General features: G+C 42.6%; 1 protein-coding gene across 3 annotated transcripts in view; it reads right to left on the bottom strand.

Moving 5' to 3' along the window:
* Positions 1-1,819: 1,819 nt before the first annotated feature.
* AMPD1 (adenosine monophosphate deaminase 1) overlaps positions 1,820-14,771 on the bottom strand; it is a 27,127-nt gene continuing 14,175 nt past the window's right edge. For all 3 annotated transcript variants that reach the window (XM_003793842.2, XM_003793843.2, XM_012807622.1), the window contains 11 exons: positions 14,107-14,326; positions 12,823-12,952; positions 10,235-10,429; positions 9,806-9,937; positions 8,529-8,692; positions 5,182-5,308; positions 4,835-4,998; positions 3,769-3,889; positions 2,624-2,797; positions 2,326-2,436; positions 1,820-1,984 (listed from right to left, as the gene is read on the bottom strand). In XM_003793842.2, coding sequence (XP_003793890.1) covers positions 1,826-1,984; positions 2,326-2,436; positions 2,624-2,797; positions 3,769-3,889; positions 4,835-4,998; positions 5,182-5,308; positions 8,529-8,692; positions 9,806-9,937; positions 10,235-10,429; positions 12,823-12,952; positions 14,107-14,326 — 1,697 coding nt within the window. In that variant the 3' untranslated portion in view covers positions 1,820-1,825. The remainder of the gene's footprint in view (positions 1,985-2,325; positions 2,437-2,623; positions 2,798-3,768; positions 3,890-4,834; positions 4,999-5,181; positions 5,309-8,528; positions 8,693-9,805; positions 9,938-10,234; positions 10,430-12,822; positions 12,953-14,106; positions 14,327-14,771) is intronic.

The raw sequence follows: 14,771 nt of genomic DNA, 5'->3' as shown, positions 1-14,771 counted from the left end.
AAGAAAAACTTCAACTTCAGAAACCAGGAAGGTAATTCTTACACTAGGGCTAGTACGAACATGCCATGAGAGTTACGCCTATCCTTATGGCTACCTATACAGAGTGTGGAAACATGCCTGAATTTGCTTTTAATTTTTTTCCTTTTGAAACGTCATTACTTTCTGAGATGTTTCACAAACTTCTCTTTTTTACATATGGAGCCATACTCTGTAATTTCATGGCATGAACAACTCGAGGGTCAGAATAAAATCTTTTTTTTTTTGAGACAGAGCCTTAAGCTGTCCCCCTGGGTAGAGTGCTGTGGCATCACAGCTCACAGCAACCTCCAACTCTTGGGCTCAAGTGAGTCTCCTGCCTCCCCCTGCCAAGTAGCTGGGACCACAGGTGCTTGCCACAATGCCCCGCTTTTTTTGTTGTTGTTGCAGCCGTCATTGTTGCTTTGGCGGCTGGGCTGGATTCAAACCCGCCACCTTAGGTGTATGTGGCTGGTGCCTTAGCCACTTGAGCCATAGGTGCCAAGCCCAGAATAAAATCTTATTCTTTATATCTTTCTTTGGTGTTTAGAATAAGTACCTGATACTAGGTGTTGATCAGTAATTGTTTCAATTAAATGAAGTATAAGCTCAGCCACTAGATGGCAACATAGTTGTTGTATGTGTAGAAGTATAACTAATTGGAATTTCACCCAACTGTAAGCCATTATTTTTAAAAGTTCTATGTATATTTTACTTGTAAAAAATAATTATTAAACTGTACCACTACAGCTCACCATAACCTCATTGTCAATTACATCCTTAAAGCTAAGAATCTTTTGTAAGATAAATTATCCCTGAATATAATAACTCATAAGTGCTGATTTTCTATATTGAGGTACACCTGCTTTGATTTTGTCTAAAAAAGCCATTATTCACTTGTACCTTGTCAGAATTTTTTACTTATTTTTTTAAATTTAAAAAGTTAATCATCATCATCATCATCATCATCATTGTTATTATTTTTAGAGACAGTCTCGTTTTGTCACCCTAGGTAGACTGCTGTGGTGTCAGAGCTTACAGCAACCTCTAGCTCTTGGGCTTAGGCGATTCTCTTTGCCTCAGTCTCCCGAGCAGCTGGGACTTACAGGTGCCTGCCACAATGCCTGGCTATTTTTGTTGTTGTTGTTGCAGTTTGGCCAGGAGTAGGTTTGCACCCACCACTTTTGGCAAATGGGGCCCGTGCCCTACTCACTGAGCCACAGGCGCCGCCCAATTATTATTTTTTTTAAGAGACAGGGTTCTCTGTTGCCCAGGCTGGAGTGTGGTAGCATGATCATAGCTCACTGTAGCCTGGAACTTCTGGGCTTACACGATCCTCCCACCTCAGCCTCCAGAGTAGCCAGGATTACAGAGGAAGCTACAGCACCCGTCTTAAAGGACTTTTTAATGGTTCTAAGTGCCTTAAGCAAATGTTGTTTTATAAACCAAAAGCCTGTACTCTACCAACAACAATATAAGTTACTTGCTAATATTTTTGCCCAACTTTAATAACTTTTTTGCTTGAAAGTCAAGAAGACTGCAGTCAGACAAATCTAGGTCCTCACTGCTCCCCTTCACCAGGTATATTCTTGTGCAGGTTATTAACCTTACTAAACCCTGTTTACTAATTGTCCCCAAAATGGAGATAATAATATCTACCTTATAAAGGTTGTGAAAAGGAGTAAATGAAATACTGTCAGTGGGACATCTAATACAATCCTTAGTTTACAATAGGAACTCAGGAACTAGAAACTGTTGTTCAAACTCCACAATGAAAATCGCATCCGTATTATTATTTGATGTATTTATTTTATTCTGTTGATTTAAGGCCCTCAGCAATTAGATTGAGTTCATAACACCAAGTTTCATAGCGATAGGCCATGCGAATTTGGGCTACATTTGTCCTCCGGATGTCATTTCCAGCAGGGCCTTCCTCAAGGTAATTTTCACCCAGAAACTTTACTTTCTCCTAGAAGAGAAAAGGAAGCAGAATAATTGTTGTCTCTTTTTACCCTGGTTATAGACAATAATTGCATATTCCATAAAATTTTTTCCTTAGTACTGCAAAAGAAAAAAAAAATTCAAAACACTTATCTCGTGCTTCATGGTTCACAGTCTGTTAAGAAATCAAGTGTATTTTATTTCCCTTACCCAAAAGGTATGGCCAAGAAAGAGAATCGTCCTATCTGTTTCCTGTCTACAGTAACTGCATATGATTTGTGATACAACCCTTCCACATGTGTTTGTCCAACTACTTTTTCAGTATTCAAGTTCCCAGGCACGATATTCCAAAGGTTAACATGGGTCTACCTCGTGAGAAATTCCGCACTGCAGAACACTGTTCCTTGCCACTTCGCACATATCACAGGTGCTCAACTTGAAGACCTGGGCAGCAATGGCATATTCTTCCATCAGGGGCTCCTGCAATTATTTGTTTAAAAGAGGCAAAAAAAAAAAAAAAAAAAAGGAATGCATTAATAAAAAAAGCAACGTGCCTACTTCACGAAAAGAAAATGCAAGGCCTGTATTTGACTTTTAAATTCTGGGTACTAACAACAGTCCAGCAAAATGCATTTGGATTACCGGTACTCAGGAGTCCTTGGTGTACCTTGGTGAAGTGGAATTGCATCGGGTCATCTGTCGACAGTGAGATCATCAGTCCTTTCTGGAGGAAATCTAAAAAAGGATTTTTGGCATACTCTAGAAATAGGCTGTTGTTACTTAATGGCGACATGGCAATAGGAATCTGGGCTAAGAAAAACAAGTACTGTAACACAGGAGTCTGAAAAAGAAAAGTGAAAAAACATATATAAGTATGTTGAGAAATGGATACAAACTAGAAACATTAAAATCTCACGGCCTACCTCAAGCTTTCAATAAAATTATCACCTGCTTTTTAAATACTCTAATAAGAATGGTAATTTTTCAATGTAAGTATGTAAACACTATTTAGAATCATCATCACCATTTACGATCACCAATTTTCTTTTCTTTCTTTCTTTTCTTTTTTGGGAGATAGAGTTTCACTTCGTTGCCCTTGGTAGAGTGTCATGGTGTCATAGCTCACAGCAACCTCAAACTCTTGGGCTCAAGAGAGTCTCTTGACTCAGCCTCCTGAGTAGCTGGGACTACAAGTGTCCACTATAACACCCAGCTATTCTTAGAGATGGAGTCTTGCTCTGTCTCAGGCTGATCTTGAACCTGTGAGCTTAGGCAATCCACCTGCCTTGGCCTCCCAGAGTGCTGTGTTTACAGGCATGAGCCACCATGCCTACCCCCCAAGATCATCAATTTTCGGAAACATTGACTCAAATGAAATTGTTTGACCTTTAATTGCGTAACTTAGATGATGTCTCAGGCAGAAAAACTTCACTTTGAATCATTCCTTTTTTACCCTACAAGAAAGTTCTGACTCTCACAAAAGGCATTTTAAAGCATGCTGTAACAAGACATCTGACAAAAACTAGCTTCAGGTAAGCCAAGCCATCTCTGGATTATTCCTTGTCAGAATTCAAAACTGAAAGCCAGGAGATCTGCATTAAATCATCTCTGCCTGTAACTAACTAGGTTGCAGAAAATCCCTTTACTTCTCTCTGTAAAATGGACTTTGCTAAATAATCTTAAAAATCTTTTGTGCTCTACTTAAGTTTGATCCCAGTGTTGATAATAACTTATGACAGGATGCTAAGGGGGAAAAAAAAAGATTCTTCTAGCTCCCATATAAATTTAATAAGAAGAGTGCCTGCAACTTACCTTTTTTAAATTCAGGCCATGAGAGATATTATCTGCTATCATGAATGCCGTCATGAGATGAGTGAGAGCTCCAGCTTCCCCACAGTGAGGTCGGAACAGAAACGTATTCATGCCTCGTTCCCTAGAGAAATGGAACTGCTATAGGAATCGCAGTTTCTGGGCACAGATTGATTTACAACAAAATTCAGTAGAAAAAATTAACACTCCAGAAGGGAATAAGCCATCCAAAGGATGCAGCAAAACTGACAATCCCAAATCATAATCTTACTTAAAAAAAAAGAGGCAGCAGAGGATGTGAAGTTAAAGGGGCAAATCAGTCAAGAGCTGACCTGAAGAGAAATACCATCAGTCTCAGCAGGAATTTACCAATATCATCCTCTCATTCTTTCTTTCTTTCTCTTATTGGAGGCAGAGTCTCACTCTGTAACCCTGGGTAGAATATTGTGGCATCATAGCTCACAGCAACCTCAAACTCCTGAGTTCAATCGATCCTCTTTCCTCAGCCTCCAGAGTAGCTGGGACTATAGGCGTGAGCCACCATGCCCTGCTAGTTTTTCCATTTTTAATAGGGAAGGGGTCTTGCTCTTGTTCAGGGTCATCTTGAATTCCTGAGCTCATGCAATCAACCCACCTCGGCCTCCCAGAGTGGTACGGTTACAGGCATGAGCCACTGCACCTGGCTTCATTATTCCTTCTGTTCGTACTTTCAAGGGGAAATGTTTCCAGAAAACCCTGGTATAACACTCCTGTATTTCTTCCTTACACAAATATAGTGAGAAGAGTAAAATGTATAGAGTTTTATAATTTGCATCCTGGCTAGTGTAAATTTCTAACTTAAAAAAAAAAAGAGGAACTCTGAAATTCATTGAAGGCACCAATCGAAATGTCAATAACAATTGTCATCCTGCCCTTAACTGAAGGAAAAGTTAAGAGATATTTGTGGCTTTGGCCGATTGGCAGCATCCCAGTAATGCCGAGAGGCCCCTGACCACACCGAGTGCCAGCGTGTGGGGAGAGAGCCGTGTCACGGAGCCTCTGCTGCTAGCACCAGTCTTTTCCTACTTACTTCCTCAGGCTGTTGAGCACCATGATATTTGCATACATGTAGTAGGCGTAGTAAGTGTAAGACGGATTCTTTTCCATCGTCCACTCCTGAGGTTTGGGGCTCTTGGAAGAGAACATGTGGCCACTGTGTTTGGACTCATCGTCCACACTGTCAAAGCCAGTGATCTGTCGGGAAGAGTGAACCGTGGGGCGGGTTCAGTCCAGCTGCAGGGTCCCAGTCCTCAGATAAGCTTTCAGCTCCAAAGGCGAGGACCGAATGTAAAGAGATGAGCACCATGAGTTAGGTATGGCCAGGTAGGAAAGCTAGTTCCTGAGCAGAAGCATTAGGGCCTACCAGGTCATGCTTACATGCTTGAGGAAGACACTGAGGTCGGGGTGAGCCTGGGGATCGATGGTGGCCTCAAACACTGGCATGAAAACATTCTCCAGCATCTTTCCGAAGTGTGGAAGGAAATTCTTGGATCGGAACACATCACTAAAGGCAAGAATGAAGAGAATTAAGAAAGAAGGGAAGATTTTCAGACTGTTAGCCTCAGTATGAGGGAATCAGAGGCTCCACTGCCACGTACAGGGAAGACCTGGGGTGTCCATTCTAGGTCCACTCTTATACACGCTTCTTGATTACCCATAATGAGAGAGTCACCTGGAGTTGGATGTACGAGTTATAAATTTACTGGTGGACAACAAGCCCTATCTCTTCTACAAACCTCTGTGATAAGAAAATTAAATCTTCACAGATAGGTTCAGATAGAGCAGTGGTTCTCAACCTCTTGGTCTCGACCCCTTTAGGGGGTCAAACGACCCTTTCACAGGGGTCGCCTAAGACCATCCTGCATATCAGATATTTACATTACGATTCATAACAGTAGCAAAATTACAGTTATGAAGTAGCAATGAAAATAAGTTTATGGTTGGGGATCACCACAACATGAGGAACTGGATTAAAGGCTCGCAGCATCCAGAAGGTTGAGAACCATTGAAATAGAGAATGAGGTTCGGCGCCTGTGGCTCATGCGGCTAAGGCGCCAGCCACATACACCTAAGGTGGCGGGTTTGAATCCCCAGCCCGGACCCGCCAAACAACAATGATGGCTGCAACCAAAAAAATGGCCGGGCGTTGTGGCGGGCACCTGTAGTCCCAGCTACTTGGGAGGCGGAGGCAGGAGACTCGCTTGAGCCCAGGAGTTGGAGGTTGCTGTGAGCTGTGATGCCATGGCATTCTACCCAGGGGGATATCTTGAGGCTTTGTCTCAAAAAAAAAAAAAAAGAAATAGAGAATGAAGAATATAGCGATTGTTATAAAAGGTTTAAAGATTAATATATGTGGGTGGTGTACAAGATAGTGAGCATGAAGTGGTTATCAAGAATACCTCTGATTAGCTGGGACAGTGGAATCACGCCTATAATCCTAGCACTCTGGGAGGCCAAGGTGAGTGGATTGCCTGAGCACAGGAGTTCAAGACTACCCTGAGCAAGAGCGAGATCCTGTCTCTAAAAAATAGTTGGGTATGGGTTGGGCACGGTGGCTCAGGTTACCTGTAATCCTAGCACTCTGGGAGGTTGAGGTGTGTAGATTGCTTGAGCTCAGGAGTTCAAGACCACTCTGAGCAAGAGCAAGACCCTGTCTCTAAAATATGGTCCAGTGTTATGGTGGGCACCCATAGTCCCAATTACTTGGGAGGCTGAGCCAAGAGGATCACTTGAGCCCAAGAGCTTTAGCTTGCTGTGAGGTGTGATGCTACAGCACTCTACTCAGGGCTACAGAGTGAGACTCGGTCTGAATAACAACAAAGAATACTTCTGATATACTTTTTTTTTTTTGAGACAGAGTCTCATTATGTCGCCCTGGATAGAGTGCTGTTGTGTTATAGCTCACAGCAACCTTAAACTCTTGGGCTTAAGCAATTCTCTTGCCTCTGCCTTCCAAGTAGCTGGGATTACAAGCGCCTACCACAACACCCAGCTATTTTTTGGTTGTAGTTGTCATTGTTGTTTGGCGGGCCTTGGCTGGATTCGAACCCACCAGCTCCAGTGTATGTGGTTGGTGCCCTAGCCGCTTGAGCTTTAGGCACTGAGCCACCTCTGATATTCTGTAGTTGGGGCAATTTAACAAACCCTTACATAGCACTTAATATATGCCTGCTACTAAGTGGCCAGAAATATTAGCTGTCTTAATCTTTATTACAACTCAACATGTTAGCTGGCATTTTTAACCCTGTTTAGAGCTGATGAACTAAGACAAAGAGAGATGATGTATTTTGCCCACAGTCACACAGCAACTAGTAGTAGAGACAGGATTCAAGAGCTGCCAGTCTGGGTCCAGGGTTGATTCTCCCAACGACCACACTGTACTGCCTCTTTGCCCTGATGGTATTAGACAGGAAATATTATTCCTGTTAGAAACTTACTTTTTTAGCTAAAGAAACAGTGTAAAACTCTTGCATTGCCACAGAGCACACAGAACACAGATGCAAGAGGCAGGAAATATCTACATGTATAAACACCTAAGTTAGAGAAGGTCACTGATACTGAACAAATCACTAGAGAAGCCTCCAGGAAGGCAATGAGTGATAGCAGCTGGTATGAAAGGGATAAGACTTCTTCACCAATGATAAATACTCATTGATTGGCTTGGCACCTGTGGCCTAAGTGGCTAAGGCGCCAGCCACATACACCTGAGCTGGCAGGTTCGAATCCAGCCTGGGCCCGCCAAACAACAATGATGGCTGCAACTAAAAAATACCCAGGCAGTATGGCAGGCACCTGTAGTCCCAGCTACTTGGGAGGCGGAGGCAGGAGAATTGCTTGAGCCCAGGAGTTGGAGGTTGCTGTGAGCTGTGATGCCATAGCACTCTACCCAGGACGACAGCTTGAGGCTCTGTTTTTAAAAAAAAAACAAAAACCTCATTGATTGTGGACTGGGCGTGGTGGCTCATGCCTGTAATCCTAGCACTCTAGGAGGCTGAGGTGGGTGGATCACCTGAGCTCAGGAGTTCAAAACCTGCCGGAGCAAGAGAGAGATCCCATCTCTACTAAAAATAGAAAAACTAGCTGGACATTTTGGCAGGTGCAGTAGTCCCAGCTACTCTGGAAGCTGAGGCAGGAGGATCCCTTGAGGCCAAGAATTAGAGGTTGCTGTGAGCTATGATGCCACAGAGTGGCACAGAGGCACTCTACTCAGAACGACTGAGTGAGACTCTGTCTCAAAAAAAAAAATACTCATTGGTTATGGACAACTTGAGCACTTAAAGGTGTGATAATTAGCAGAGAGTAGCAAAGGTTCTGATATGATATGAGACGGCAACATCCCAGTATAGTGGAGCACAGGAATGAAAGAACAGGCACAGAGAAGACCAGGGAGAGAAAAGGCATGCTAAAACGTATGTAGTTCTTATTCTACCCTAGTTTTAATCATTCTCAATAATTATTTGTGATCTTCATAAAGCCCTGTGTTTTAAAAACCAAAAATGGCTTCTCTGGTTATAAAACTGAACTGAAACGATCTTCCTAACTCCCATGTGTAGTCAAGAGTGCCACACTCAGGAGGCAAAACCAAGCACGCAGGACCTGGTGCCAAGTGCTGCTTTACCAGAGTGATTTCTGGCTAGATGAGCTGCACATTCCCTGTTCACGCAGGAGACATGAGGCGGGTGAGACAAGGGCAGGCTTTAGGGTTCTGACAGGCAGGTACGTACTAGATTCTGGGGACCTGGATCATCCATGTCATGTTGGGGCAGTGGATGCGGTTGGTGACAAACCAGGAGGAGAGTTTGCTCCACTCATCAGGACTGCGGCCATAGATGGACAGGCGGGGCTCAGCGTGCTGGTACTTGGCCTCCACCAGGTCTGCACCGACCTCCTGCAAAGCCAAGAGCAGAGTCTAGGCCAGGAATTCCCACAAGTCCCTCAGGGGTCTAAACCTGAGGGACTGAGGGGGAGGAGATAGTTACTGAGACGATCTGAGGGATATGAAAGGAAGCAGCTGAGAGCTGAGAGTTGAGAATCTGGTGGAGATAAAAGATTGAACATAATGGAGACTAGAGAGTGCAAAGGTCAGACTCAGGGTGATGAGGATGATGATATCCAAGGCGCCTGGAAAAGAAATTCAGCTTTTCATATTCTGTCTACCTCCCCAAACACAAATCTCCCGAGTTCACCTGCTATTCCTGCTTCCTAATGCACGAGCACCATGAAGATGAGAGTGGATTCCTAACCTAACTCTGCCTGAACTTAAAATCCCCAAAGCCTGAAAGAGCCCAGGCCTTATTCAGTTCCAAAATCTCAACTCTAATTTCTCTACTGGAGGAATGGACATCTTTAAAAATCACTACAGGGCGGTGCCTGTGGCTCAGTGGATAGGGCGCTGGCCCCATATACTGAGGGTGGCAGGTTCAAACCTGGACCCAGCCAAACTGCAACAAAAAAATAGCCAGGCATTGTAGTGGGTGCCTGTAGTCCTAGCTACTTGGGAGGCTGAGGCAAGAGAATCGCCTAAGTCCAAGAGCTGGAGATTGCTGTGAGCTGTGAGGCCACGGCACTCTACCGAGGGTGACAAAGTAAGACTCTGTTTCTAAAAAAAAAATAAAAAATAAAAATAAAAATAATATCTACAGTAGATATTTCAGAACAAATTCTTATATTCATTTGCATAGTGTTTGACCCCAGGGCTAGCTTCCTTCCTTCCTTCCTTCCCTCCCTCCCTCCTCCTATAAGCCCTCCCTTCTCAGAACCCTCTTTTTCTTTTTTCCCTTCTTTTAAACTTTATTTATTTATTTTGCAGTTTTTGGCGGGGTCGGGTTTGAACCCACCACCTCCGGTATATGGGGCCGGAGCCCTACTCCTTGAGCCAGGAGCCACCCAGTTCTCTTCTTTTGTCCATCCCCTTCCACCATTCCCTTTTTTACGTCCATCCCTTCCCCGTTCTCCTCAAGAACCATGCCAGGTACCGCAGGTCTGACTGTTTAGTCCTCACCTTGATGATAGTGGCAAAATATTCCCCATTAATGTGATTGTCTGTCTTCAAGTACAGGTCCCGTAGCTCACTCGCTCCTACAGGATTGTATTTATCATTGAATTTATCAAAACGCTGGAAGGTCTGGCGTCCCTGAATCAAGAAGAAGGAACAGAAATGTAACATTACCCAAGCTGCCTGGACATAGAGCTAGGAAACAAAACAGTCAAGTGGAACAGGGGCCTGATAACAGAGGAAGGGGTTGGGCTCCAAGAACGGAATCCAGGACAATTGACAATGAGTACCTCTCAGTATGTTTGTGGTGCTTTCAGATGGCGTGGTAAGTAAGCCACAAAGGCTAAGAGGGCTCTGAGAAGGGAGGCCTCATAGCAGAAAGACGTGTGGGTTTCTGAGTGTTAGAGTAAAACTGACATTGTCTTTGCAACTTACAGCATGAACATCCAGAGAGTCAACAGTCAGGTCATAGGGATGCATTTTTAATTTAGCAAAAAGCTCCTTCAGGGTCAGATTCTTCTCTTTGGTGCTGTAGACCACTCTGTCAGCATCAATTTGGTAAGATTTCTTAATAAAACGCAGTAGGTGTTTCTGGTTCATGCAAGCAGCTGCATGGATATGGGTGTCCACCTATTGTACATTCAGGGAAACAAAAACCATTAATCAGCCTTGATTAAGCTGCTCTGTTAGAGGCAGAGGTGCTTGCAAATCCCACTATGTTTGGACAGAGAACAAAGTCATGGGGATGTGCGCTGACAGCTGGTGGAATGGCCCAGCAATGAAGACCCATTGGGACCGTGATGTGCCCTTGCAAGGATGTGAAGGTTTAGGATGGATTCAGTAATTTTATGCCCGCTTCTCTTGTATATCTGTACATTCAATTTACTTCCTACATTAGATCCACATAATTAATTTTTTTTTAAATTTCAGATTAATATGAGGGTACGAATGATTAGGTTACATTGTTAGGTAAAGCTCAAGTTGTAGTTGAGCTCTTTACCCAGGGGTTGTGCTGCATACCCTGTACCCTTTACATGAGCGCTTACCCAACCTCCCTCCTCGCCTCGCCCCTTATCCCCACCTGAATTTGTGTTTTTCTCTTGTGTGAGGCTGTGGATATTCGTCTATTGGTTTCATTTTTATTGAGCACATTGGATACTTGCTTTTCCATTTTTGTATTACATTACTAAGAAGAAGGCTCTTCAACTCCATCCAGCTAAATACAAAAGTTGTAAAGTCTCCATGTCTATTTATGGCTGAATAGTATTCCATGGTATACATATACCACAGTTTATTGATCTATTCATGAGTTGACGGGCCTTGGGCTGCTTCCAGGTCTTGGTAATTATGAATTGGGCTGCGATGAACATTCTAGTGCAAATGTCTTTGTGGTAAAATGATCTTTTTTCTTCTGGGTAGATAGATACCTAGTAATGGGATGGCAGGATCCAATGGACGGTTTATTTTTAGCTCTTTGAGGATTCTCCATACTTCTTTTCATAGAGCCTGTATTACTTTGTACTCCCACCACCAGTGTCAAAATGTTCCCTTCTCTCTACATCCACACCAGCATCTGCAGCTTTAAGACTGTGATGTGGGCTATTCTCACCAGGGTTAGGTGATATTTCAGGGTGGTTTTGATTTGCATTTCTTTGATGATTAGGCACAATGAACATATTTTCATGTGTTTGTTGGCCACTCATCTGTCTTCTTCAGAGAAGATTCTTGCCCACTTATCGTGGGATTGTTTGCTCTTTTCTTGTTGATTAGTTTGAGTTCTCTGTAGATTCTAGTTGTCAGCCCTTTGTCAGATTTGTAGTATGCAAATATTGATCCACACAAATTTTTAAATTAGTTTAATTAAATTTTTTTTTTTTGAAACTGAGTCTCACTATATTGCCCAGGCTGGTCTTGAACTCCAGCAATCCTCTCACCTCAGCCTCCCAAGTAGTTGGAATTACAAGTGTGATCACAGCATCCCCGTTTGATCTACACAAAAATCTTGAGGCCCATTCTTCACCCATGAAACACAACTGGAAGTGAAGTAGCTGTCACAGCATTTAGCCCCAGAGGAGAAAGGATTGAAATTATGAAGCCATTGTACAGTGATGGCATTTCTGAGGTAGATAGTTTAATAATTACAATTTTATACACTGAAGTTTTTTTTTTTTTGAGACAGAGCCTCAAGCTATCCCCCTGGGTAGAGTGCCATGGCATCACGCTCACAACAACCTCCAACTCCTGGGCTCAAGTGAGTCTCCTGCCTCCGCCTCCCAAGTAGCTGGGACCACAGGCGCCTGCCACAACGCCCGGCCATTTTTTGGTTGCAGCCGTCATTGTTGTTTGGCGGATCCGGGCTGGATTCGAACCCACCAGCTCAAGTGTATGTGGCTGGCACCTTAGCCGCTTGAGCCACAGATGCCAAGCCTATACACTGAAGTTTTGACAGATTAAGTAATTTACCCAAAGTAAATAGGCAGCTGAGCCAGGATTTGAGCCTGAATCTCTGCTCATACACTTTCTATTCCCACTTCTTTGCAACAACTTAAATGGTTAGAATCCATCTTGGAAGAGTTCCTAATTGCCTGAATTTCATAATCATTAGTTTATTTGGTATTCACAATCCTCATGTACACTGGATTGAGTAGATACATTTCTCAGTTTTACAAATACTGTAGCTTCAAAATATTTAATCACTATCTGCAGAATTTTACAGTCAGGAAGTTGAAGAAAAAGGACTAGAAGGATGATCTTCCAAATCCTAGAATAGTTTTAGACGTTTCATGTGTTTTTGTTACTTTTGTTGTTGACGATAATTACGATTTTTAAGCTAAAATATGACAAATCTTCCTATGAGGAAAACAATAGAAATGACATTTTACCCTTTAGATATAATCTGTTTTCGCTAAATCCTTTGAACCTGCAGAAATCTTTGATTAATCAGAAAAAAATGTTCTTGTTATCCTTCTCAAGAAATAACTAGATCACTGTTTTTGCCCAGCAGCTCCCTCTGACATGGTTACCTTCCTGCAGTTATAAAAATCCCGGTGGGGGTTGTTTTTCAGCTCCTTTAACTCGTCCATCTCATTGAGCATCTCATGGACCTGGAACTTGGAGGAGAGAAACTTCAGGCGCCGGTGGGCATAGGTCTTACTGCGAAGAATAAAATTACGTAATTTCAAACAATTTCAGACATTTAAGAAAAAAAAGTCGCATTTTCAAAACTATCAGGACCCTTATAACACATAGGAAATGATTATTGAAACAAACTTTCAGTTTTCTCTGCTGACAAGTATTGAGTCCCGAGGGCGTAATCTTTTCATAGGAGTTGGACATAGTCATGAGGGAGGACTTTTTTTTTTTTTTTTTTTTTTTTTGGGACCGGGCCCCAAGCTGTCCCCCTGGGTAGAGTGCCGTGGCATTACAGCTCACAGCAACCTCCAACTCCTGGGCTCTAGCGAGTCTCCTGCCTCCGCCTCCCAAGTAGCTGGGACCACAGGCGCCCGTCACAACGCCCGGCTATTTTTTGGTTGCAGCCGTCATTGTTGTTTGGCGGGCCGGGCTGGGGATTCGAACCCACCACCTTAGGTGTACGTGGCTGGCGCCTTAGCCGGTTGAGCTATAGACGCCGAGCCGAGGGAGGACTTTAAAATCAGTGGAGAAAGTGCCATTCAACGTGAAAGGCCCTGGGCTTGGAGTCAACAGATTTGAGCTCAAATCCTGGCTCAGCTGTCTGTGTCACTTTAGGCAAGTTACTTAACTCGTCAAAGTCTCAGCTCATTTTAAAACTAGAATTATAAAAATAACTAGAATAATTTCCAATCTTATAATAATTACAACATAATATGATCATTATATTATAATTTATAATAATTATAAAAATAACCCAATAGAGCAATGTGAAGGGTTAAAGAAATAATGTACATGAAGGGTTTAACATAGTCTTTGACCGTAGTAAACTTTTTTTTTTTCCGAGACAGAGTCTGAAGGGGTTGCCCTGGGGAGAGTGCTGTAGCGTCACAGCTCACGGCAGCCTCAAACTCTTAGGCTTAAGCAATTCTTCTGCCTCAGCCTCCCAAGTAGCCAGGACTACAGGCCCCTGCCACAACTCCTGGCTGTTTCTTGGTTGTAGTTGTCATTGTTGTTTGGCAGGCCCAGGCTGGGTTTAAACCCACCAGCTCTGGTGTATGTGGCTGGTGTCCGCAGCTGCTGAGCCACAGGCGCTGGCCTGAACATAGTAAACGCTTAATAAACACTTAGTACTAACAGTAGTAGTGCTTGTAGTTTAGGTCTCACTAAACACTTACACAGGTCCTTGGGCAATTAAAGCAAGCAAAAAATTCATATCATCTAAGAAGGTGTCCAAATTCGGGTAGGGAAGAGGCTTGGGCTCATCTTTGCTGGCTGCTACTGCATTAGGATAGATGTAAATTACACCATCTTTCATTTTGAGGATATAACCCAGGTTTTCAGGAAGGTTGTCTGTTCGGAAAGGGTCTTCTCCCTTCTTCACAGGAGGAGTAAAGACTTTTTCAATAAAACACAGAGTAATATATTAGCACATAGGATGAATGACAACAGAAAAATAACCAACATATAAAATACTATAAAATCTCCTTAGTTTAGAATCCTATACTTCATAAATTGTCATTATTCAGAATTGAGCTAAAGTCTAGCTTTGCATTGTCCATCAAAGATGACTAAATTAATAGTAAAAAATAACTATAAAAGTAATATTTTATCTAGTGTAAGAATGATTTTTAAGTTCTTAGGAGTACTGTTTATATAAAGTAATTGATATACTACTTACAAATAATTTTATTTACTAATGTTGATCATCAAAGTCTTTCTGTTTAGAGCATTCTATTAGCATATCATATAATTGCATAAAAATAAAGGTTAAACTACAGTTAGAAAAAGATCTTTACCTTCAGAGATCAACCTTTTAAAAAGTTAGTATAAATAGAGTGGT

Source organism: Otolemur garnettii, unplaced genomic scaffold (genome assembly GCF_000181295.1).
Source record: "Otolemur garnettii isolate 467f Iridium unplaced genomic scaffold, OtoGar3 scaffold00073, whole genome shotgun sequence".
Classification (NCBI taxonomy): Eukaryota; Metazoa; Chordata; class Mammalia; order Primates; family Galagidae; genus Otolemur; species Otolemur garnettii.
Note: the sequence above shows the minus strand (reverse complement) of the source record. Positions and strands in the feature narration are given on the sequence as shown.